The following is a 26,524-nucleotide window of genomic DNA, read 5'->3' as shown; positions in this document are numbered from 1 at the left end:
AAGATAGGGAAGCAAACAACCCATTGTGCTGATGACTTGGTTTGAAATGAGGATACTGCATCTTTCAGGACCTTTTCCTTGTACTTTGACCGTCTTCACTGTATACTCTCCAGTGACTTGTATTCTCAAGCTTGGTGTTGTAAGATGCGTTACGATTCTTCTGTTACCCTTTATTTTATTTTTTTTTAAAAAACCTGTTCCAAGAGCTCCTACATTAGCCAGATTAACTTCTCTCCCCCTCAGTCCCCTGCAGTGTCATTGCTTGACTCGCTGGTTTCCTTTTCAAGGTACAAACAACCGAAGTATGACTATTTAAGAGATTATGAGGAAAAATGTGTACCTGACCTGTGTATTCTTTTCTTAACCCCCCCCCCCCAATCCAAACCAATGTTGAAGTTTACATTTATAATTCAAGTGCAGTTTTCAACCATTCTGAAACCAGCAGGGTGCACTAGATTTTCTTAGTAGTTTTCTTAGCTGAAAATCCTGGATGTTCTCTCCCCACCCCCACTTTTTTTCCCCCTTCTCCCCCCCCCAATATAATTTACCAGAAAGGATTAACTGATGCATTTTGTGTTGTCTTCCCTTTCAGTAGTTTATTTTGTCTTTTCTGCACATCTGTCTACTAATAAAATGTGAAATAAAAATATCCCTGTATTGTTACTTCCCTGTCAACGAGACCACTTTGTTGCAAACGTTAAAAGTTCTGAATGTCAGCTCTTTGAAGGGGTGGTGAGGTTCTCTCTAGCCTTCAGAGTGGCAACACCCAGCGTTCGAAGGATTGTATAAAGAAAGATGTAGACCCTGCCCCCAAAATATTAGCCTTTAATGTTAATGTCGTGGTGGAGAAAATCCTACCTGCCCCAAGAATGGTCTTAGGAAAGACCAGCACAACATGGAGAAACTGTCGGTAGTGAACTACAGTTAGCATACTTGCCAAACTCATAGAAATGTAGGGCTAGAAGGGACCTCGAGGCCATCTGGTCCAGCCCCACACTGAGGCAGAACTAAGTGAAAAGGGTAAGTTTAAATGACAAAGAAGAGAGAGGACTTTAATAGAGGGTGTCCAGGTTTTTTCTTACACTGGAATTAATCCAGTGTCTCAATTGCCTAAAAGTATCTTGCTTGAGCATGTTCCCATTGAAGTAACAAGCGTTGCTGCTGATTTCATTAGGAGCAAAACATGACCACAGTGAAACCTGGCTTAAGTGGTCACGGCAGACCCTGATGGCTATTTGCATAGTGGAAATGGACTTAAAACAGCTACTGGAGTGACCTGTACCTTGTGAGCTCGTAAGCCAAGACCTGGTTGAAGAAGGCTGGCCTCATGGACAGGTGTGTCCTAAACTTCAATCTCCCTATTCCCCTTCCCCATAACTAGTATTTGCTGATGTTAGAATGAACAAATGCTACAGTAGGTCTAAAATTAGATCAGGGCCAGTTGACGTTTCCCTCTAGTGAATACCTGCTCACTATGACGTGTAACTACTGCTAGACAATAACGTACGGAACAGTGAATGGCCCTGAATGGTAGTAAACTTTGTTTCAGCAGTCAGTTCTCCCATCAATGATCGTGCTGCACCTTAGTGCGAGTGGAGCTGTGTGAAGATGGTCCTGGCATGACTGCTGGTAGGGGCTGGCTACTAGAGGTGTACTGCATTGCCCTGGACACATATCAAAGCTAAGGGAGTACTTAACTATTTCCTATACTGCTGTATAATGCAGGGGCCATCTGCCAAAGGCAGGTATGAATTTTGTATACTGGAAAAACCACAACAAAAAAAAGGGGTGAGAGACTATCCAGTCTTCACTAACTTGAAATTCCACTGTTCAACCACCACTTCTGTGTAATGCTGCTCTCCTTTCATTTTTGTTACTTGCGTGTTGCCTAGAGCACCTCTGTGGACCTACTGAGGCAAACATTCCCTGGGCAGGGGCAGTGCCTGGAAAAAACCACCATAGGACAGGGGAAATGACCCCACAACAAACCTAACTTCAGGGGCCTATGCAACTACAAGATACTTACCCTCTTAGTGTTTCAGCTTCATAAGCTTAAGTTTCACACCTTTACAAATTCTTCTGGATGCTAGGCTTATGGTGACAGAATAATTTAGGTTGATGTAATGGAAGAGAAGGCCTTGCCTGTACAGGCTGCATCCCTAGGCCTACCTGGAAATGTGAATCCTAAATCCACTCAAGTATATTTCAGTGGGGGTTATTCAGGGGCCTTCAGCCAGCTGAAAATACAGTAAAGTGCTTGAATGCAGATAAATAAGCTGCTCATTGTATTTTCATCAGGCTGAAGGCCCCTGAATCACCCCTGTTGAAATATACTTCCTACCAACCGTACCTCAGGCACTGCTCAGTGGTGAAGCTCCACCTCGCTTACTGCATGATGGGGGAAGCTGGCTGCCTGTGGACAGAGAGGGACAAGTCACTGGCAAGTAGCAAGCCCCTCCTACTGCTGGGTGGGCACCACAACTCTTAGTAGGATATTAGACAATAGAGAAATCACAGAGTTGAGCCTGCCCCCCCAGGAAGGGTGCTTGTTTATTTCTGCACAGGTTCAAGCTGCTGCAGGGCCTGTTACTCCTCCAGCTGGAACTGACAAGAGTAGCACAGAGGGACGAGGGCTGCAGGTGTGAAGAAGGTGCAGATCTCCAGCTCACAACACCCTGAGAAGGAGGCCGCGGTGCTTGCTGTCAATGCAGAACCCATAAAGGATTGCAGATGAGTGCTACTTCCCAGACAGGACTGCAGGGCCTTTGTTCTGTTTTCTAGGTGACCTGCCCAAACCCCCTTTCTCCAGAGCTCAGCCCCAAAGGGCAATGAAGCCTGTTCTGCAAGGAGATGTAGACTGGACACTAACAAGGCAGCTCAGTGGTACAGATGTTGCTGGTGCTTTCCAGTATTCAGGTAGAGAAGTAATGAAAGGCAGCAGGTTCCATCTCAACTCTGAGGGGATGTCTACACTGCAATTACACAGCCCTGTGAACCTGAGCCAGGTGCCATTGGCTAGCTGTGGGTTTTTACTTGCAGCGTAGACACTCAGCCCAGTCTAGGACCCAGCAAACATCTACCCTGCAATTAAATAGGCCCTTAAGTGTTCAATTGCAGTGTAGACAGACCATGAGAAACTACCTGTAGCAATTAGTAGCTGAGTTATACATGTGATGACTATCCACACTGCTGGCAAAGCTGGTTTCTGCCTACCCAGAGCCAGCTAATCAATGAAAGAGGCAGTCTTAATGCCAGGTAGCTCTAAAATCTGAGCTGGTACAAACCAAGGAAGTAGATTAAAAGCATGTCACACTTTTGAAAAGGGAAGGCTTGACCCTTCCTGGTAGAAGCTGGTCAATACATAGCCCCACTTCAGAAATCTATTAAACCATGCTGAGTCACAGACTGGTCCTCTTTCCAGCCCCTGCCTTTAATTTGGTCAGTAAATACTATCAGTGACACCCCTCCTCACTCATTGTGCTGAGGTTGCCAACTCTTAAATGATTCTGTGGTTGTACCAGTAATAGACCAGGTTTGCTCTCCCAGGGCTCTCTCCAAGTAAGTTTACCAAAGTGTGAAAGTTTCCCCACCCCCTAGAGGGCCTACAGCTCAAAACCGTCCAATACATTGTAAATGGTGCTTAGAGAACATGCTGGCCTGCTGGAGGGTGAATTTCCAACTGGGAGCAGAGTAGTGGTGTCAAGGTTACCTGTATGCACCTCCCATAGAGCCCTAAGACCCTTGCTTAACTTTGACTGGCCACATACCTCATGAGGGAAAAAAACATACTTCAAAATCTTCTCCAAGACCTCAAAGTTCAAAGAGAATATTGCATGGCTAGCTTTAACTTTCCTCCCCCCACAAAAAAAAAAAAGGGATGTGGCTAGTGTTTACCATTCTCTGGGTACTCTATTAAAAGTCCAGAAAGTCTTTCCTACCACCAAGACTGATTTCTGCTTCTTGCTAGAAACAGATGCAGAAAAGCCAAAGTAAAAGCAGTTTTCAGGCTTGAGTAGCCTTTGAAAAGTTTGGACCCCAAAATTGTTTAAAATATTCCTATTTTCCCTAAAGAAGATTCACAGATATTAAGGTCACCCACCCACTCCTGTGATAAACCTTCACCTATGTCTGAGCTATTAAGTCCTCAAATCTTGGTTTAAAGACTTCAAGGAGCAGAGAATCCTCCAGCAAGTGACCCATGCCCCATGCTACAGAGGAAGGTGAAAAACTTCCAGGGCCTCTTCCAATCTGCCCTGGAGGAAAATTCCTTCCCAACCCCAAATATGGCAATCAGCCACAGATTCATTACCTCTTCCTCAGCCTGAGGCACCTGGCAAGAAAACTGACCCATTTCCTTCCCACAGGGAAGCTTTAAAGGTGTCCTGCAAAGGAACTTGGGGTGTGGGTGGTTCTGTGCTGCCCTGAATTCCCTCTAGCAGTACATAAATCAGAGATGATCCAATTGAAGCCAGCATGAAAACCCCAAGTGTCATTCCTCAGTTACACATGGGTCCCTAGGGACTTCCTAAACCAGCTGTAAGCAAAACACCCCCAATGGAGTTCATCAGTGGCTTTTAGCACACAGGCAAAGGCCCACTTCGAACCACCTCTGGGGATTTGCAGCTAAACCTTGACAGGGTGTTTGTGCTCTCAAACATTTGGGCTGCCAGCCATTTTCTAAGGTAACCTGCTGGCATTTTAAGTCTTCTGAATTCATTGCTTACTCTGGCCCTATTCAATCTAAGGCAAGCCTCTACCTGTACCATAGCTCAGAACTACAGCCAGCAGAGGCTGCTGAAGGCAACATTAGGGCAGGCATCAGACTGTAGGTCAGAGGAGTCTGTTCTTCCACACCCTAGGATAGGAGAAAGATGCCAGTACTGATCCCCACTGTGAAAGGAGCCAGTCACATTTCTGGTGACTTCACCTTTCCCTTGAACTTCAGCCACAACATCCTTTTCTTTCTTTAAAAGAGCACTGGAGGGCAGCTCTTCTCCACCCTTCCTTACCGCTGTCTCTAGCGCATTCAAACTGGCTCGAGCTGCCAGACTATCACTACACGTGCTGTTGCATGGGGCCACTTTCGCATTTGTCCCTGGACACCAGCTGCTTTTTTTTTTTTTTTTTTTTAATAAAAGCCCAACAGCTGTATCCATGAAGCCACATTTCTGGGGCAGTAGGCTGCGGAGGAGAGGACCAGCCTGGAGGTCATACAATGAAGACGCTATTTCCACTGCACAGGGCTGTAGCGTAAGAGGCTCCAGCTAGCTAAATAGCTCCAGGATGAGGTGCACAGATCACACCATGCACCCCTCAGAACTCCCTTTACATCCACTTGGCTTAACTAGCGGAGATCCAGCTTGCTACCCAATTCTAAACAGCCAGTACTGCCTTTGAAGGCACAGACACCCCTTCTCCCCAAAACCCCTTGCCCACGCTGATGGTCTCATCCCACTGTCTGCAGGAGAGGGAATGGGAAGGGGTTTAGAAAGCTCCTCGAGTCTTTGTTAATGGAGACAGCAAACACCAGTTATACGCTCAGATCTTTATTATTAGGTGGAGTAAGGGCTAAAAAGAAATGAAACTTCTAAAACATTCACCGTACTGGTGCAGGACAGGAAGGACCAAGAGCTTCCTCCTTCAGTCTTTTTAAAAAAAAAAAAGAAGAAGAAGAAGTGGGGAGGGGTAATGAAGTTTCCATCCATTAGCTCTGGGTATCCTGGGCAGGGTGGCTTGGGGCAAGAAGAGGTACAAGACACAGCTTATACTTTTATTTAAGAAACCGCTACATAGTTTTGCCTCTAATGATGCAAAGGAGGTTCCAGGACACGCTGACTGAGCCATCCAAAGTCTCTTGCTAGAGAAACAAAAAAAAAACCTGTCAATTTTTTTTTTATTTATTTAAAAATTGTGAAATAAAAAGATGATGCTGCAGCTCGTGGCCATGGTAACAAAACTGCCCACGAGAGTTCGTCTTCCCCACCAGAGGCGATGGGGGGAGGCAGGGGACAAAAGAAGGGAGAGGGCCCGCAAACAGTAACAGCTACATCTGAAAGAAAAAAATCAAACCAACAGGAGACAGAACCCTGGATTTGTCTTTTGGGCCAGGCCTTCCCATCTGCCTGAACTAGGAACTACGTTAAATAAATGGGCTCCTTCTTCACCGAAACGGCACAGTTTTTCTCTTGACAGATTATAAAGCCCACAGAGCTTTAAAAAAAAAAAAAAAAAAAAAAGGAAGATGCCTTGATGCAGAATGGAAGTGAATAATTAATTCTCCCTACAAAGAAAATAAAACAGGCTGCAAAGATGCAGAAACCACATGTAGGCTCTATTACATTTACAAATACATACATAAATATATTACATACAACAGCAACTCAAAGAGGGAGCGGGCGAGAGCCACAGAAGGATGGCTGGCTGCAGCTCTCCCCACACAGACGTTTGGCTGAGCAGTTACTTTTTCTCCTAATAGTTCCAGGAATGGGCATCGGCTTTTTCTTCTTTCAGTCTTCCCCTGCCTTCCCCCTTCCTTGTTTCGGTTTTAGTTTGTCCAGTATGGAGAAGTGCCATAGGCGGTTTTGGTAGCCTGAGACTTTTGTTGCATGGTGCTTGGCTGATTGCGCTGGCCAGATCCACCCTGGAAAGAAATGAAAAGGGAGCACATGTTCAGATCAGAAGCCACCGCGGCTGGATCCCTAATCCTGAAGCCTCAGGAAGCACACTGCATTTATTACCTTGGAGCAGTAAAAGACCTGCCTGCCCCATCCATCCTCTCAGCAGCCCTGGGGACGGCCTTTGAAAGCAGCAAAATCTCTGTTAAAGCAGGGAAATGGTGTCCCTTGGCCCCACTTTGGGGGAAGAGTTGGGAATTCCAGCATCACGCTGCCCCAGGCCTCAACACAATCCACAAACAGCCAAAGTGAATCCCACCAGGAACACATGGCAGAAGTGCTGAGTAAGCTCATTTCCACAAGGCTTGCCCCATCTGGGACAAGTCAGCCAACCACCTCACTGCCTCTTTTCAGCCAGAAAATTTTCTTGTGTGCTGCAGCAAGGAGATGGCTTAAGTGATTAGCTGGGAGTGATAGTGTGCTGCAGGGAAGAGATTCCTTGAAACTGCACAGTGAGGGCACGGCCAGTACCCAGCTTTCTACAGGTCAATGGAATCAAAGCATCTGGATGCTCTGAGAAGCGTTTTGCCACAACCTTTACAACAACCTGAACCCCAAAGGGAAGAGTCGACTCTGGATGACCGCCATTCTGGCTGTGTCACGTGATGTAACTGGACGTCAGGCCATCTCATATCTGCTTGGAAAACACCAATCTCCACTAGCACTGGCCTTTAGGAGTCAGGAGGGACATGGGCCCAGAGCACAGGCTGTGATGTCAGAGTTCTCTCAGCACTTCAACATACATTATGGGCAGACACTCAAGCAGAGATGCTGCAGCATTTGTCCCCTGCTGCCAAGATACCGTCCTGCCTTCCAGAACACAGACAACTCAGCCCCAATCTAGGTGACTTTCACCACAGAGCAACTAGCGGTTTCCTCAAAAGAGGAGGAACTCAACTCAACCAAGAAGAATTAAGATTAACCAAACTGTCCACGACCTGAAACAAGTCAGCTGACAGCCTGGGTGAAGCAGAGACCCCTCTCCCACTCTGCTTCCTGACCACTCACAATAAAAGATCTTTTTAAAAATCTTTGATGCAGTCAGCTTGAGACTTTCCCAACCAGCACCCGAGCGATCTCCTCTCTTGCTGATAGTCTGTTAACCAAGATAACCTAGGAGGACAAATCTGAGGCATAGGACACTTGGGGTCACTGTGGTGATGGTAGGGGGTGAAAGACTTATTAAAGCCAACCTAATCATTGATAAGAGTAATCTGTCAAAGGAACAAGACCGCCTTCCCTCAATGCCCTCTGGGAACACTCCAGTTCCGTGAGTCTCTTAGGGCAGAGGACCAAAACACATTCCCCACCCCTCCAAACTCAAACAGCAGGAGACAATGATTGGCCCATGATCCAGGAAAATCATCCAAGTGGCTAACTCCAATGCCAGCCAACTCTAGATCAAGAATGTGACCAGCTACATGACCTGAACTAAGTCCATGATTTCTCTGGATAATAAGCCACACTGCAGAAAACTAATTAGAAGAGGCATGTAAAAACAAGGAGAGTGAAGGAAAATGGTCAGAAGTTGGGTGGGCAAAGGAGGTCCCCCCAGGGAGGGCTGGGACACCAGAGCACACAGGTGTAAGATGTCAGACACATCCAGGGACAGGGAAACAATTTGTTATGTTCAGACTCAAAGCAGAACTTTGCATATTTTTCAAGAGACATTAACAGAGATGAAGGGAAGTGAACTGGCCAGAGAAACTGAATGCAGAACCACCAGAGATACTAGGGGAGCTGGCGAGGGGGGCTTATTTTGTTGCTAGCTGTATTTCTTTTATTGTCACAGAACAATTATGATGGTTGTCAACATCTCCATGACCTGCCCAGGAAAGGAGAGTGGCAGTCTCTGCTGGCTCCTAGAGCTGCGTGTCTCTGCACTCTTGGGAACACGGCATCTTAGTCTGTATTACCTAACGAGGTACTCTGCCAATGGGCAGAGCCAAAAGGAACAGGACAGAGTACCTGTGATGGGTGGGATCAGTTTGGACACGCTCTCTGGCTGATGGTCATCGAGTTACTTTGAGCAGCAGCCTCAGAAAGGCACCAGGGATTGACAGACTCACCTGCCCATCTTGCTGAAGGTGGTGATGCAGCATCTGGGAATGAGGCTGCTGATGTGCAGGCAGGATATGCAGGAAAGGGGCTGGAGCATAACCTGGGGCAGCACCAGGGTTCAGTGGCCCAGTGGATCCAAGAGCAGATGGCAGGCTGAAAGGAGGTGGTGTGCCAGCATGGAATCCCTGCTTGTCAAACGTCTGCATGGAGGCAACAGGGAAGCAGTTAGACACTTTCCTCAGCGTCCTTTGGGTGACCGAACAAGGACAAGAGTTGCCTGAACAAAGAGAACTTTGACTCTTTACCAATCCAGTAAACAAACCCAGATCTAATACACATTGGCACTTTAGCTAGATATTTACAATCAAGTGTTATCTTTCCTCTTAAAGGCATGCTACTGTGCTGCCTGGAGTGAATCGGCTGACTTGGCTATCAACTGCCCATTGTGATTTCACTTTCTCTGACCTGTCTACTTGTTTGTCCTTAGACTCCAAGCTCCTCAGAGCAGAAGCCATTCTTAAGTGTTTAGAAAGTCCCTAATACATTGTGGGTAATACCACAAACAAGCAGTAATTGTCCGTGACTCAAGAGTAAATGATCCATTGACAGACACTAAATTATGCCTATTAACAGCAGAAGATGGCCTCTTGGCTTCCCCACAGGCAGGAAATTCATGCACATTCTATACAATGCAGCGGACCAGCAAAAAAACCAACTAGTTCTTAGCAATCAATTTGCTCATAACGAAGTCAGGAAATATTTAAGCCAGTCAGGGCTGCTCAGTAAAAATGGCAGAAGAGATCACAGCAGGAGTTTTGCTTCAAGTCCCTAAACCCTCGCATCTGGTGCTGAGCAGCAGATTTGAGGCCCACGTGCATTTGTTCAAAGTATGTACAGCCCCGCTCATCAGAAATGCAGGAGCAGATCCCAGGTAGGCAGAAATACCTACATGGATCCCCACCCCAATGCCCTTACAAAAGGGCGTAGGGATTCTATGCTCCAGAGAGTGGAATAGGGAATTAGTACTTAACCCCATTTATTCCACAGCTTTTCAAGGAGAGACTAGCTGCACCACAAACAGCCACAAGACAACGGCACTGGGCGGAAGATGGAGTGATCTGGGATCAATGCACACACAGCTCAAAAGGAACAGAGAAAGTCCACGGCCATCATTACAGATCTGTGTTTGTCCACACAGTCCAGCCTCTCTCGAGACGATGCTATGGCCCTGTGTTTAGGACAATTCAGCCCTAAAACATTTGTGATATCGCATTTTAACAGCATCTCGGGACTCAACCGAAGTTAGGCAACAATGCAGGAATCTTTGCTTCCACATTAACAGCCTTTGTCATGAGTCAGCATGGCAAGAGCAGGCCAAGGATGGAAAAGAGCAGTGGTGTCAAATGAGACACTGGGAAGTCCTCTTTAAAATCAAGCGGAGTGAGTGAGTGCTGGAGAAAGGCCAGAGTCTGGGATTACCCCTTGGAACAGGGCTGAGAAATCACCAGCGGCCAAGAGGCTCCCTGGGAGGACGAGTCCTGCTGAAATGACACTGGCCAGTGAACTGACAATTTTACCCTTGGGCACAGGAGGGAGGAGGGCATGTTCATGCTTCTCAGAAAGAATGAGCCATAGCTCCTCACCTGAGTCTTGTTATAGACTGAGCCACTGATATCAGGCACACCTGTGTTACTTGAGGTCACAGAAACACCTGGAAAACAAAAAGCCGCTGACAACGAAAGAGCCAAAGGCAACCCAACCTGACTCTTTCTTTCCCTTGCTCCTGGGAGCCCCATAATGCCCCTTGGCTGTTGCCTACATCCTCTGTGTCACCACCCCAACACACTATATCAAATGAGGCTACTCCTGGCTGGGGTGTGCAGTTTCCTCCCATGCCATCCCAGCCCCTCTACAATTCCCCACATTAGGAGTCAAAAGAAAGTGCAAAGGCCTATTTCCTGAGCTCCCCTCATAAATCAGGCGTGAGACCACTGGTGTACGCTGCCCGTGCCCACTATCCACAAGCTACATCACCATTTCTAAGGCACCGAGCTGGGTAGTACCTAGGGGCACTGAACGTTCATTTAGATCAAGAGAAGTCAACGTTCCCCTCAAATTAGGGTGCACGCTAAAAGACACTGTGTGGTTCCCCGGTCCACAGTTGCTGAACCAGCTAGTGTGGCAGGATCAGAACCAAGTTGGGGATCACCAGCTGGGAGGCTGGCCGTTCATTCCCAGTGTGAACTAGAATCAGGGCTCACAACTTGAGCTGTTTCACTTACGCAAGAAACAAAGATCAAGGTCTCTGGCCGATGAATGAAAGGATTGGGCTGGCGGGGTTTCCACTGCTCTCAGACATGTGAATAACAAGGCTGAGGATATAGGTACTGAGCAGCTGGTCTGAGGAAGATTTTTCTGGCCAGTATTTACTTAAGTCAAGGTTGGATTAGTTGTTGCCAGGTGGTCAGTGTACATTTCTCAAGTGGTCCCACTAGCATCTGCAGAATTTAAGGTTTCATATAAAACAAATCAATGTTCTAGCCCTTGTGGTATGCAAAGAAAGCATTCCAGGTATGAATGGATGCTATCAGTGATGGAGTCTCCGGAGAGCCTGAAACACTAACTCAGAGAGCTGATACTTGCCCCCTTCACCTCAAAGGGTGTTGATTCTGGAGCCTAATCATGAATGTAAATAACATTCATGATCTAAGTGGTAACCATTTCAGCAAAGAGACAGCTGCTCTGGGATCAGGGACCTAGCGTTGGTGGAGTGCCACTATGCCTCCACCACATGCGAACTTTAGCTTCCAGCTGGCAGAGGTAACGCTTTGCTGTTTCTCCTCTGGGTAACTGAACAAAGCTGGACTTCAGCCACTCACCTCCTTACACAAATTCAGCTGTTGGCTTAGAAGGAATGTTTGGAACATTAAAAGCATTTTGAACATGAGAGATGGAGAAACAGCTTGGGACTCACCCCATTTGAGAGCTGGTCGTCATGCTGACCTGACACTGGGAATACTGGAAGTTTGCCCTGCAAGATCCCTGATCTGAAGTGCTTATGTGCACCTCAGATCCCTTTATTTGTTACCTTTCCCAGGTCCAGTGCCAGCAGATTTGTTTTGTGCTTGAGATGATCCACTGTAGCCTCCTTTGCTGTAGTCTCCAGCCGCTGTTCCCTGCGTTAAGTCATCATAGCCTGCCAACGTGGACAAGACATAGTGCTACCATGAGCAAGCAGCTCTGAGGACATTAAATTAAATGGCACAGATGCACTGTCCATTGGAGTAACCTTACCTGCTCCATAACCATGTTGTCCATAACCACTTGCCTGCTGAAACGGGGTGGAAGCAGTGTTCAAATTGACGCCATGCTGCTTGGCTGATGCTGGAGGTACCTGGAGGCAAAAGGCATTCTCAGTTAGAAAACAGCATAAAAGCCAGTTTCCACTGCCATCTAGTGGGGAAGGTCATCCCATGTCTCTGCTGGCAGCCCTGCACTGCATCTCCCAGCTGTGAAATAGAAGACTTTAAAGTGCCAGGAAATTCCCAGTTCCTTTCGCAGTACCTCAGAGCAGTGAGATCTAGTGCAGGACTGGGAGCCAGGACCCATGAGTTCTACTCCAACTTCCCACCCTGACTGCAGTATAGCCTTGTGAGAGAGAGACAGCTTCTCTGCCTCAGTTTACCCCTCTTGTAAAATGAGGACAGTAACTTCCAAGCTTGGATACATGATAACTTTGCTCTGTAATTGTTAGGTAATCTCCACCCCAAGAAACATGCATGTTTTATACATTTATAAAACCACAGTGAACAATGAATTCCCTCAAGAGTCTGGAGATCACAAACCGGAGTCACCCAAACACACTGGTGGGATTACAGCCCCATAACTCAGGGAGCCTGGTATTTATTTTCTATAATAAAAATGTACAAAGCCTGGATCCAAGCCCTGTACAGACTGTCTGCACTTCTCCCTCTACCTCCTCCTCCTCCCCCCCCCCCCCCCCGGGAATCCCTTGCTTCCCAGTCTCCCATTGGTGTCCCATAGCCTCTTCCCCCTAACTGATTTCTCCAGCCTCTCCCAGTACACTGACTCAGCTTCTGCCTCCCTTTCCAGCAGCCATCAGGGGCTGCTGTAATGCTATTGGGCTCAAATTTGTAACTCCTGGATGAACCATCACCTTCACCCCCTTGCCCCAACGAATTTTTGACACTGATCAACAATCTCTGCTGAAGCTCTATACCACTCACCATTGCCTACATAAAGTTAGAATATTACAGTCCTGGCCCTTTAACGTTCCTCTAGTCCTGCACGGACACTGTCATTCTACACGGAAGGCACAGAGTGGATGACAAACTTGGATGTCAAGCTTTAATGTTGCTTGCCAAGTTGCCATACAAAAGAAGAAGTTCCAGATGGAAGCTGAGCCTCATTTCACCAGAAATGCCCTGCAGGATAGGGGGAACTTTAAAGGGCCAGGACTGCACTAGGCAAAGCCAGAGAAGCACAAAGAGGGCAGCTACTAGTGTAAGGTTTAGTTCCCATGACTTACAAACATGGTGGGCCCATACTGGAATGCACTGGGTACTCCTGGCACGCCGGCGTAATATGGTAAGCCCGTGTAGCTGTATCCTGGGGGCAGCGTAGGGTTTAGGAAGGGCTGCTGAGTGGTGTGGTGAGTCTGCGTCTGATTCTGCTGCGGCTGGGCCAACGTGGTGGCGGGAGCAGGGGAGGCAGAATCCCCGCGGCCAAATTTTGTTACATCACCTGCAAGAAAAGCCATCAACTGTTTCAGGAGGGTCCTTTCCCATCCTTTGCTTTCTCAGCTCTCCAGCACTGGCAAAAACTATCAGGGGCTGGGCTTGTGCTACAATCAAGAGGATCTGAGAGTTTAGTGGTGAGAGCAGGGACTGAGAGCCAGGACTCGTGGGTTCCATTCCATCAACTCATTGTGTGACCCTGGCCAAGAGAGAACCCTTTGTGCCTCAGTTATCTCGCTGACAAAATGGAGATAACAATCCTTACCTGTTGCACAGGGGGATTCAGTCACTGAGTGTTAGATCATTACATTAAATGTACATATAAGCATAAGCTCTGAGTGGCCAAACAGCAAACTGTTAATTGGGTTAAAGTACCACTCTCCCAGAAGTTAACCTGGCTAGCAACATCTCCTGGGCTAAAGGAATGAGGGCCTTTGACAAAAACATGCAAGTCTCTATTTGCCAAGCATGACCAATTAGATCTCTGGTTCTTCACAGCACCAGAGCTCTGGAGACAGTAGATAAAGGTCAGGAAAGCCAGGCTTGCATCTGAAGCCAACTAATTAAAGATGTAGGAAGGGAAATTTGATTATTAGCCCACAAGAGGCCTTCTAGTAGCACTAGGCAATCCGAACAAGAAACCTAACCACACTAGTGTCCTGGGGACAGCTTCCAAGGCAGTGCACTCATCAATTTCTGGGGGTGTGGAGGCAGAGATCCTGTAGGTGCTACCACAATACAAACAATAACTATGGAATGGAATGAAGTCAGAAAGGCATTTAGAGAGGTCTGAAAGGGTCTAACCAAGAGTAACAGATTGACGCTGAGCAAAGGAGGCTGAATACCAAGAATGGGAGTTATTAGCTGCAGATACTTTCCCAGTAGGAAGAGTTCTATCAGTTGAGTCATCTAAACCCAGACACTGCACCACAAGGAACAACCTTGTATTAGCTTTGGGATGGACTACAATTCGGAAGTTAAATCCCTCTTTCACATGATAGGACTTGTGTATGGAGTAGATATTGGCTGAATATTCCTGTTAACATCTTAAGGAAATCCACTGTCAGAAGCTGAAATGTAGCCACTTATGATTCCTGCTCTTGTCTAACGAGTTTGGACTGGCCGGCTCAGCTGCCTGCAGAGAGGAGGCCAGGATTGCTCCTTTGGCCATAGCAGCATGCCCTACGTTCAGAAACCAATGCTTCTATTCAACCATCATCCCCATCTTGAATTACTACTAACCTGAGTATGGGTTGTTAGCAAGGCTCCCATCTCTGCCTGTCAAGGTTGCAGGAGCAGGGAATGTAATTCCATAATAATCCTGAAAAAGACAATATTTATTAATACTCAAATGCATAACAGAGCCAGCCTGTTTTATGAATGCTGCCTTATGTGCATGCAAAGGTTCATGAAAGCAGAAGATTCCCAGCAACACTGGGATGGGTGAATGGGTTTATTTTTCCCTCCTGCCAAATATGCAAAATCAGGGATGCATGGACAGAATCTTATCCAGGCAGGCTGTGGCAGAGCTGAAGTTTTGGTGTGGCAGCCCCTGAATCCCCAGCTCTACAGAATGCCTGTTTCTTAAACACATGTAATGATTTCTCTTTAAAAACCATTCCTCAGCTGGCGACAAGCATTCCAGCTCTGTAACACAAGCACTGCTGTAGAAAACCCCAGACATTACCTACGAAATGGTGCAAACGTATATTAAAATGACCAGTGAGGGAGTTGCTAGAGGGGCACAATCAGAGTGTTACCACCCCAGATGGAGGATATAAGAATGTAAGAATGGCCCTACTGGGTCAGACCAAAGGTGCATCTAGCCCAGTGTCCTGTCTTCCAACAATGGCCAATGCCAGGTGCCCCAGAGGGAATGAACAGAACAGGGAATCATCAAATGATCTATCCCCTGTCGCTCATTCCCAGCTTCTGGCAAACAGAGGCTAGGGACACCATTCCCACCCATCCTGGCTAACAGCCATCGATGGACCTATCCTCCATGAATTTATCTAGTTCTTTTTTTTAACCCTGTTATGGTCTCGGCCTTCACAACATCCTCTGGCAAGGAGTTCCACAGGTTGATTGTGCGTTGTGTGAAGAAATACTTCCTTTTATTTGTTTTAAACCTGCTGCCTATTAATTTCATAGATATTTAGGTCAGAAGGGACCATTATGATCATCTAGTCTGACCTCCTGCACAATGCAGGCCACAGAATTTCACCCACCACACCTAAAAAAGACCTCACACCTATATCTGTGCTATTGAAGTCCCCAAATTGTAGTTTGAAGACCTCAAGGAGCAGAGAATCCTCCAGCAAGTGACCCGTGCCCCATGCTACAGAGGAAGGCGAAAAACCTCCAGGGCCTTCCAATCTGCCCTGGAGGAAAATTCCTTCCCGACCCCAAATATGGCGATCAGCTAAACCCTGAGCATATGGGCAAGATTCATCAGCCAGATACTACAGAAAATTCTTTCCCGGGTAACTTGGATCTTACCCCATCTAAAAACCCATCACAGGCCATTGGGCCTATTTACCATGAATATTTAATTACCAAAACCATGTTATCCCATCATACCATCTCCTCCATAAACTTATCGAGTTTAATCTTAAAGCAAGATAGATCTTCTGCCCCCACTACTTCCCTCGGAAGGCTATTCCAAAACTTCACTCCTCTGATGGTTAGAAACCTTCGTCTAATTTCTAATCTAAATTTCCTAGTGGCCAGTTTATATCCATTTGTTCTTGTGTCCACATTGGTATTGAGTTTAAATAATTCCTCTCCCTCTCTGGTATTTATCCCTCTGATATATTTATAGAGAGCAATCATATCTCCCCTCAACCTTCTTTTAGTTAGGCTAAACAAGCCAAGCTCCCTGAGTCTCCTTTCATAAGACAAATTTTCCATTCCTCGGATCATCCTAGTAGCCCTTCTCTGTACCTGTTCCAGTTTGAATTCATCCTTCTTAAACATGGGAGACCAGAACTGCACACAGTATTCCAGGTGAGGTCTCACCAGTGCCTTATATAACGGTACTAAAACCTCCTTATCCCTACTGGAAATACCTCTCCTGATGCATCCCAAGACGACATTAGCTTTTTTCACAGCCATATCACATTGGCAGCTCATAGTCAACCTATGATCAACCAATACTCCAAGGTCCTTTTCCTCCTCCGTTACTTCTAGTTGATGCGTCCCTAGCTTATAACTAAAATTCTTGTTATTAATCCCTAAATGCATGACCTTACACTTCTCACTATTAAATTTCATCCTATTCCTATTACTCCAGTTTACAAGGTCATCCAGATCCTCCTGTAGGGTATCCCTGTCCTTCTCTAAATTAGCAATACCTCCCAGCTTTGTATCATCTGCAAACTTTATTAGCACACTCCCACTTTTTGTGCCCAGGTCAGTAATAAAAAGATTAAATAAGATTGGTCCCAAAACTGATCCTTGAGGAACTCCACTGGTAACCTCCCTCCAACTTGACAGTTCACCTTTCAGTAGAACCCGTTGTAGTCTCCCCTTTAACCAATTCCCTATCCACCTTTCAATTTTCCTATTGATGCCCATCTTATCCAATTTAACTAATAATTCCCCATGTGGCACAGTATCAAACGCCTTACTAAAATCTAAATAAATTAGATCCACTGCGTTTCCTTTATCTAAAAAATCTGTTACTCTCTCAAAGAAGGAAATCAGGTTGGTTTGGCACGATCTACCTTTTGTAAAACCATGTTGTATTTTGTCCCATTTACCATTGACTTCAATGTCCTTAACTACCTTCTCCTTCAAAATTTTTTCCAAGACCTTGCATACTACAGATGTCAAACTAACAGGCCTATAATTACTTGGATCACTTTTTTTCCCTTTCTTAAAAATAGGAACTATGTTAGCAATTCTCCAATCATATGGTACAACCCCTGAATTTACAGATTCATTAAAAATTCTTGCTAATGGGCTTGCAATTTCTTGTGCCAATTCTTTTAATATTCTTGGATGAAGATTATCTGGGCCCCCCGATTTAGCCCCATTAAGCTGTTTGAGTTTCGCTTCTACCTCAGATATGGTGAATTTCATTTGGTGACCCCTAGTTCTTGTGTTATGAGAAGTAGTAAACAACACTTCCTTATCTATTTTCTCTACACCAGTCATGATTTTATAGACCTCAATCATATCTCCCCTTAGCTGTCTCTTTTCCAAGCTGAACAGTCCCAATCTTATCAATCTCTCCTCATACGGAAGCCATTCCATACCCCTAATCCTTTCTGTTGCCCTTTTCTGAACCTTGTCCAATTCTAATACATCTTTTTTTAGATGTTCTGTTACAGTAGCACCTAAAGGGTCAGGACCCCTTTGTGCTAGGTGTCACACAGACTCAGAATAGAAGCTGATCCCTGCCCCAGACAGTTTATAATCTAAAGACAGGACCCACAAGCAGAAAGACACCCAAGAAGCACTGTGTAAATTACAATTTTTCCCAACTCTCTGCCCCTCCATAACAACCCCACCAGCAGCCCCAGTCCAGGTTTCTCAGCCAACCGGCACTCTCACCGTCCACCCAAAAAGCCCTCCACCCACCCCACTGTACCGTGTTCCCACAGAAAGAGAGAAACTTTTTCCTTTCCCCAGACTAAAGTTAAACAGCTGCTTCCAGATGCTCCTCCATTTCCCCCATCGTACCTACAAAATGCTTATGTATATGTAACCCAAAACTCCATTAGGCTGTTTTGCTCTCAGACTTCATGCCTCCTTATCCTCCCCACCCCTAAACCTGCCCTTCAGTATTACAGCTTGACATGCCCCTTCTTGCCACTGAATAGATTTGCTTCAGATTATTCCCACACACCCCCGTCACCCTCCCCAATATATTATCTTGTACTTATTGATGCTGGGAAAGGATTTTTCTCCACATTTCTAATCTCTGTGTTCCTTTGGATCACACACATCTGTCCTCAGTTGAGCTCCGAGCACCTCCTAATTTTGTATCATTTGTGACTGTCATGAACATGCTCTCCATACCCTCTTCTCCATCTCTGAGGAACACTCAATAAGACAGAATTTAATAGAGCCCTATAGTACCAACTGGACACCTTCCTGCAATTAGATCCATTGCTATTTATCATTATCCTTTGCTTACCAATCTTCCAGTTTGTAATCCCATGTGACAGTGTCATTTCCAAGCTATTATGAATTAACTTTAATGAGAGACTATCAAATCCTCTGCTAAAATCCCAACGGATTATGTCAAATTAAAGTGATATTTACCCTGACCGTCTCTCTCCAAGAGAAACAACAGATACAGAGTTTCAAGGGAAATCTGAAAGGTGCTAGGTCAGAACTTACATTCCAGATATCCCTTGGGGACAGTCACCTTCCTAGATGAGGTGGACAACAAATACACACACACCCCTATATGAGGGCACCTCTGTGGAATACAGTTGGGAAGGATGTTACATCCCATTGTCTTTCACGCCAATTACAGGAAAATCCAGATTCTCCTTCCCCCCCACTTGCCCCATGAAAACAGTCACAAGAGAAACAGCACAGACAAATATCCCACAAGGAAAGTGTGAGTTTTTTGCAAAGCAAATCCACATTCACCCACATGAGACTGAGGGGGGCACGTGTTTTTGTTCTTAAAAACAGTTCAGGCATTATGTTCTTGGCCCCACAAAATGTGGCATTTGATGTGCCATTGATGAGAGCCAAGTCCACGCGATCACAAAACACAGACCCTACAGGTCTGATATCAAGGTTACACAAAGGGCTCAAACACAGATATGGAGCAGCAATGCAGTTACCCAAGAAGACAGAGCAGTTTAGTAGGTAAATAATGGAGCAATGCTGCCTAATCTGGGGAAAGCTGGTCTGATGCTACATCAGTGACTATTAAAGGAATCATGATAAACTTATTCCAATGGCATCTGACCCCACCAATCCCGGAAGATATTAGAGAGAAACCTTTGTATGCATACTGGAGTTATGTAGGCGGGTATGGAGAAGGGGCACATTCAGAGCTGGTTGGAGCACCCCTATGTCTAGATTTAGTGCTCCAAAACTGTATGAATGGTTAGGAAAGTCAGGGGCACGGAATTGCTTGCCTCCCCTCTGCTAGTCTTGCTGGCCCGAAAGTTTACCATCATCGCTCTTATCCCAGGGAGTTGTACCAAGGTGGAACTCCAGAGAGGAACCCCCCCAACCCCCTCCAGGCTTGGCAGGAGTTCATTATGCTAATGCTCATAGATGATGAAAAACAGGTATATAGTTTTTACTGCATTGCTCCTCTTTCTAATCTAGACATTTAACTGAATGACTCACACAAAAGCAAAAACCTAAACCACACTAAGCCATTTACTCCAATATAATGCATTGTAGTCTTCTTGGGTTGCTATTACTGCAGGGATCTGTGAGTTATCCACAATCTCACTGTGTAACAACCGTTTGACTGGTGAGGGCTGGGAACCGTCTCCCCTCAGTTGCTCCCATTATGTCTAGTTTACAAATGTGCTCTTTAAAAGGACATTATTACAGTAGCTTAAACCTCATCCATTTTAATACAAATTCTTATTTATGTTTCCAATATGCTTGATTTAGAAAAAGAATTTTAAAAATAATTTACTTTTCATCATCTATGATGATTGTTCACTTTTCCCCTTCCCAAGTTTCTACAGTGAGCCATCAATTTCACTTTTCTTTTCGTCAGTTTCATTTTCTAGAGCTCATGAACTGTCACACTGCAGCAAAGCTTGGGCTGCAAATGCCACATGAAGCTCTTTGTTTGGGATTAGTTTTTAAGAAGTTAAATTCAGCAGACCTCCGTTTATCAGATCTTACTGGGACCAGGGCCAGATTGGGTCATGAAAAATTCCGATAATCCAGAGAATGGGAAAGTGCAAGGCTGCAGCGCCATCTAGCGGCTACAGGAGAGATCTCCTACTTCTAGACCTACATGTGCTGGTTGTTCGGTTAATACGGAGAGCTGGATAATGAAGGGTCAGATACATGGGGTTGTACTGTACTCAGTATATTTTATAAAGAAAAGGACAGTGAGAGAATATCTTTTATTGGACCAACTTCTGTTGGTGAAAGAAAAACTTTCACTGTGTAAGCTCCTTTCTCTCACCAAGAGAAGTTGGACGTGAACCACCTTCTCTCTCTACTTTCCTGGGACTAATATGTCTACAACAACATTACATACAATACATTTTATAAGACATTTAAAAAGAAAGCCTACAATTTAGAGCCTGAAACACCTGACAGTGGTCCTTTATCTACAAAGTAAATCTCCCTGGACTATCTTGATTATATGTTCATACTGTGTACTACCAGCCTACTATTAAACATATTTCAATTTAAAAGTAGGAATTTACAGAGGTAGAACGTAACTGCCTCATTCAGAATTTGGCCAAAAACCAAAGGATATCACCTCAATCCATTGTAGATGTTACTTCAGGATTTGTAACGACCTCAAATGGTCAAGACATTGGTTTTGCAACTCATCTGAAAGGCAGCACTGCCAACAGTACAATGACCCTGAGACATTACATATACACTCAGACACTGGTGCGACAGAGGAAGCACACCACCAACGGTGGATCACAGTGACCAGATTGGGCCCCCAGCGAGCCCAAGACAGGCCACCACATTTTCCACGAGAGTAATAATTACATTCTTTCCACCAAGGGGCCTCCTCCAAGCAAGCTCTTCTAATGCCTAGGGATGAACCTGACACCTACTGAATCACCAGCAGCGCTCCGTACAAAGCCCTCAAATCTCTTCAAAGATCTGGAATTCAAATACCAATCCCATGTAACCTGCTCAGCTTGAGAGTCTGACAGGTAGGAAGGCTGCAATCCTAGGTCTATGTCACATGCCTGAAAGAATTCAGATTTCCTATTAAAAAAAGAACAAAACTGTATGGAAAATTCTGGGAGTTCAGGAGTTGAAAATAACTGTGGTTCTACAGTCAAAGAGAACTGACTCATTCAGATCTGAGAGCTTCAGCACTTTAGGCTATATGACTATGATTAAGAACCCTAGTGCCTGAGCTGTTTAAATATTTCAGAATGTAGTTTAGCAGTACATGCTGCACAGAGCACGCAAAGGGCAGAGGTCAAACATCCAGGGCCTCTAATAATGCTGTGCAGAGAGGAGATGTTTAACATCCCTGGGGGAAAATATGGACATTGGTATAGAAGTGTCAGAAGACACTTAAGTCAGCAGTTGGAAAGTGAAAATGAAAATAGGGAAATTTTAGAGAACCAGAAAATGATGAAAGGAAAAACATCCCACCAAATAAATTCAGGGACATGGAAGGCCTGCACAGTAGACCGCAGACATCTAACAAGCTACAAGTACTTTGGCATAAGCCTTGTGAAACGTTATCATCATGGCTACCAAGTCTCAAGGATGCCTGTGGCAGATTTGCCTGGTATTGCTGTTCCCCGCTGGAGTCATGTCGCTGGACTGTAACCTGCTTCGTCACCAGCAAAGCAAATTTAACTGGTACAGTCTACAACTGCTGCAAAACATGGGTGGGAAGTTTCCTTTGGAGTGTCTGGAAGACAAGACAGCCTTCCAGTTTCCTGAGAAGATTCTGAAGCCCAAATTTCTACAACAAGCCCAGATGTCTGTCCATGAAATTCTCCAGCAGCTCTTCGGCATCTTTAGCAGGAACCTACCCCAAACTGGCTGGGAAAGAAGAAAAGTGGAGAGGTTCCTAAATGGGCTCGCTCTGCAGACTGAGCGCCTCGAGGCATGCCTACATACAAAGGGAGGGAGCAACATTCTGAGACTGAAGAAATACTTCCAGAGGATCCAAGATTTTCTTAAGGAGAAGAAATACAGCACCTGTGCCTGGGAGATTGTCAGAGAAGAAGGGCAGAGGTGTTTTCAATATATTCATAAGCTCACAGCGAGGATGAAAAACTAGGCGACAAACATTTTACTATAAACATTTGAGAAGTTTGGGTGAAACAGCGAACTGGGACCAAGAAACCATCTGACCTCAAGTTTAAACTCTGATACGGACTTTGTGACCCTTTTCAAGTCAACTTATGTGACTCAGTTTGCTATCGGTAAAATGGGGATTATACCATACACTTCAGTGGGTGGGGCTGATTGTTTAAAATGCTCTGAAGAGGAAAGAAGCTACAGAACTATATGAATGTACTTCACGTACTGTGTGCGGAGTCTCATCCAAAAGCTAAGAAATATATTAGAGGCTGGACACAGGTGGAGAGGAAAAATATTTTGCAATTGTTATTTTCTTTGTGCATTGTCAAACTTATCCTGATTGTGGGAATGGAGACGGTCACGTCTATATTTATTTATTTATATATTTAAACTATTTATATTTTTAAAATAAAAGTATGGCTAAAAAATTGAGGAACTGGTTGGAATGAATGTATTCTGCAGCATAATTAACATCCCTATGCTCTTGTGAGCCTCACATACCTTTTATGAGATGAATGTAACTTGTATTGGTCAGGGCAGTGACACTCAGCCCTCAGTGGTTCAAGGAGCCAAATTAGCGATTAACTTTACCCAAAAGAACGGCAATAGTATGAATTCATGGTTTCATTTACTTTATATATATAAAAATATAATTCTCACAGCAAAATGACTGACCAATTACAATTGCTTAACATCGTAAAAGCATCCTGATTGGTTAATTAAATCACACTGTTTTACTATCATGTGCTACAGAGTTGCAGGACACACATTAAAGAGCCACTTGCAGCTTGCGAGCCTCAGTCTGAGTATCACTGGTCTAAGGAAAGACACAGAAGACAGACACAATTGTTATTTCCAGTCAGATCATATTTTCAGGGAAAACAAAGGTAGGGCAGAAACATAATGGATGGAATTGGAAGCAAAATTAGAGACTTCGTGGTATCACCAGATCCACAAGGGGTGGAAGATATGTGACAACTTGCAGACTCATAACAGGGAAAGATACATCCCAATATCCATCTCAAAAGTCTGAGCAAAGCTAGGAGCCCAACTGGATTTTATCTGCAAAGGAGATGAAAAGTCTAGGTAATCTCCTAAACTTCTATCTGGGTAGGACTAAGCAGCACAAGGCCCTTCAAATGTCCAGATTATGAAAATAGGATTCCAGCTGAGAAGGATGATGTTTCGGGAAAAAATACTGCTATGGTAGTAGATGGATAGACTGGTTAAGATAAAAATCTGATGTACCCTTTGGTAGGAACTCAAAATGTGGCATAAACAGACCGTATCATTAAAGATCATTACACTGGGGGGAAGGGTGGGAGAGGATCTGCCATCAAGGCTCCAATCTCATCAGCTCCAATCTCATCCTATGAGTCAACATGATGGCAACTAGGAAGGCCCTCTTCACAGATAAATGAAGTAGGGAGCAGGTTGCCATTGGTTCAAATGGAGGTCTCATGAAGTGGTTCAGAACCAGGGTTGAGGTCCCAGGATGGAGTGGGGTGTCTAATGTGGGAGCTAGGTATACCTTGACTGAACTGATGGATCACCCAGATGTCTTCAGATCCAGCAGGTAATCTAGGAGGAGGGAAAGGGGAACCAATCCAGGCTAGAGGTAACAACGACCACACCAGTTAACAAACCTCTTCCGTTGTTGCAGGTAGGAAGTGTGGGCCGATGTTTTCTACTCTTTAACAAAGACCAGCTGTACCTTCATAAAGCAGGAAACCTCTATTCCCCAGAACCACCCAGGAGCCACACTCTGAGGCACAGAACTGCTAGGTTGGGGCGATATGCGCAACCCGCATCATGAGACAGGAGATGAGGCATGGTCAGGAGTTTGACTGACGGACAGACACAGTTGAAGGAGGTAAAGGATGGGCAGTCAGTCATGACCCTGATTGCCTTGCCCCTGATGAGCGGCAGGAAATGGAAGCAAGTGTTCCTGGCTGCCCTGATTGCCAATAGTTTGATGTGGAGACTAGCCTCTTGGTCTGTCCATCTGCCCTGAACCATAAGTGTCTCTAGGTGGGCTCCCCAATATAACAGGGATGCGTCAGTTAGAGAGTCACTGATTGGGCTGGGTGACAGAAAGGGACGCTCACACAGATGTGGAGTTGCTTCTTCCACCAATTTAGGGAGTTCTTTATATGCAAGGGGACCATCACCTGCCTGTCCAAGGTGCGTCTTCAAAGAGCCAGTTGTTCTGAACCAATCCTGGAAGCAGCGGAGGCACTGCCTTGTGTGATTGGCCACAAGGGTGTAAGCTACCATATGGCCCAAGAGTTGAAGACAATTCCTTATTGTGGTCCTCTGAAATGTTCTGCCAGACTTGACAAGATCATAAATCTGTCTAAAGGGAGGTATACTTTGGCTGTCAATGAATCCAAGTACAACCCTATAAACTGTATCCTTTGTACTGGTACCAGCATGGATTTCTTTATTTTCAGCTGAAGGCCCAACACCTGGAACAGAGCAAGAGCCATGTGGGTGGAAGCCAACACTGCCTCAAAGGAGCAGCCGGTGAGTAACCAGTCGTGAAGGTATGGGAAGATCAGGATCACTTCCTGCAGCAGGCAACCACGACCGCTAGAACCTTTGAAAACATCCTTGAGGCCGAGGAGAGGCTGAAGGAGAGTACTTGATACCGGAAATGATCTTGGCTCATGGCGAATAGTAGGTATTTCCTGTGCGGCGGGCATATAGTTATATGGAAAGTAGGCGTCTTGTAGGTCGAGGGCCAAAAAGCAATCCCCTTCATCCAGTAAAGGAATTATAGTTGCCGGAATCACCAGCCTGAATTTCTGAGGCTTTACAAGATTGTTCAACAGTCTTCGATCTACAATCAGCCTCCAACCTCTGTCCTTCCTTGGCACTAGGAAATATTTTGAATAGAAGGGAAGGGGACCAGTTCTACTGCTCCTGTCAGAGGAGAGAGTCCACCTCTTGCTTCAACAGAAGCTCATGAGAGGGATCCCTGAAGAGGGATGGGAAGGGGAGTGGAAGGGAGAGAGTGACATAAAATGGATGGTATAGCTCAATGTTATCACCTCCAAGACCCACTAGTCTGTGGTTCCAGGTGAAAATGGACAAGGTACTCCCCAAAGGGAGAGAAGTGGGCTAAAAGGCCCCACTGTACATCCAGGAGTGGGAGGATTTGAACCCGTGACCAACCTATCAAAACTGCTGTTTAGATGATGCCTGGGTGGTGGTGGAAGGCAGTTGAGCAGCTCTATTCCTCTGAAATCTCTCCTTCTTTCTAAAACCTTCCCAAGGTCTAAGGTACCCCAAGAACTCAACAGGCCATGACCTCTGGGCACTCAAACGACTGAAACGTTTCTTGCTTGTAGGCGTGTCCAATGCCTAGGGAACACAGGGCAGCCCTGGAGCCCTTCAAGATGTGCAGGAACATTGTCTCTGAGAAGAGCTTATGACCATCAAAAGAGAAGTCCTCTACTGTGTTTTGAACCTCTCTTGGAAACCCTGAAAGTTGGAGTCATGACATCCTGAGCATAACTACCTCGCTGTGGCAATAGATCTGGCAGCAGTGCCTACAACATATAGGGATATTTGGAGAGAATAACTCCATAACTATGGACTGGAATTGCTTCTCTAAGTCGTGTGCCAGCTTTCAGTAAAGGCTGCAAGCCTGTTGTAATTAGTAAAGTAGTATTTGGATATGACCACCTAATAGTTTGTGATCCAGAACTGCAGGGTTGAGGACAAGTACGAATTTCATCCAAAGAGATCCAGCCACTTTTGATCCTTGTCATGAGGGTAGATCTTGAAAAGTGCCACCTATCCTGTTCATTCACCGCATCCACCACTAGGGAGTTAGGTGGTGGTCAGAATCCTTAAGCACACAGTGTTTCTTATCCACCTTTTTGCACATTGGTGGAATAGTGGCAGGTGCTTGCCACACCATCTTAGCCAGGTGAGGAGAGTCTCATTAATAGGTAGCACCACTCTGGAGGGTGTAGCTGACTGCAAAGTATTCAGCAGTTTGTGTTGCAGTTCCTTGACTTCCTCCAGAATGATCTGCTGAGTGTCTGCTACCCTTCTAATGAG

The 26,524-nt window shown here is 45.4% G+C and overlaps 2 protein-coding genes across 6 annotated transcripts in view; one reads left to right on the top strand and one right to left on the bottom strand.

Moving 5' to 3' along the window:
• Positions 1-5,530: 5,530 nt before the first annotated feature.
• Positions 5,531-26,524, bottom strand: part of UBAP2 (ubiquitin associated protein 2) — a 99,889-nt gene continuing 78,895 nt past the window's right edge. For 4 of the 5 annotated variants that reach the window (XM_084628449.1, XM_084628450.1, XM_084628451.1 and 1 more), the window contains 7 exons: positions 14,735-14,813; positions 13,285-13,499; positions 12,030-12,129; positions 11,824-11,931; positions 10,379-10,446; positions 8,744-8,935; positions 5,531-6,640 (listed from right to left, as the gene is read on the bottom strand). In XM_084628449.1, the coding sequence (XP_084484575.1) occupies positions 6,545-6,640; positions 8,744-8,935; positions 10,379-10,446; positions 11,824-11,931; positions 12,030-12,129; positions 13,285-13,499; positions 14,735-14,813 (858 nt within the window). In that variant the 3' untranslated portion in view covers positions 5,531-6,544. The remainder of the gene's footprint in view (positions 6,641-8,743; positions 8,936-10,378; positions 10,447-11,823; positions 11,932-12,029; positions 12,130-13,284; positions 13,500-14,734; positions 14,814-26,524) is intronic. The other variant, XM_084628453.1, reaches the window with a different exon arrangement.
• On the top strand, positions 20,906-22,793 carry LOC311520739 (interferon beta-like). Its single transcript, XM_084628459.1, has one exon. The coding sequence runs from the start codon at positions 21,888-21,890 to the stop codon at positions 22,428-22,430; it is 543 nt and encodes a 180-aa protein (XP_084484585.1). The 5' UTR covers positions 20,906-21,887; the 3' UTR covers positions 22,431-22,793.

This window comes from Lepidochelys olivacea (assembly GCF_965140295.1).
Source record: "Lepidochelys olivacea isolate rLepOli2 genome assembly, chromosome: 5".
In the NCBI taxonomy this organism is placed as follows: Eukaryota; Metazoa; Chordata; order Testudines; family Cheloniidae; genus Lepidochelys; species Lepidochelys olivacea.
The sequence above is the reverse complement of the archived record's forward strand: the minus strand, read 5'-3'. Positions and strand labels throughout refer to the sequence as shown.

Excerpts from the sequence above, each read along its gene's own strand:
- LOC311520739 (XM_084628459.1), top strand. The coding sequence starts at position 21,888 with ATGGCTACCAAGTCTCAAGGATGCCTGTGGCAGATTTGCCTGGTATTG.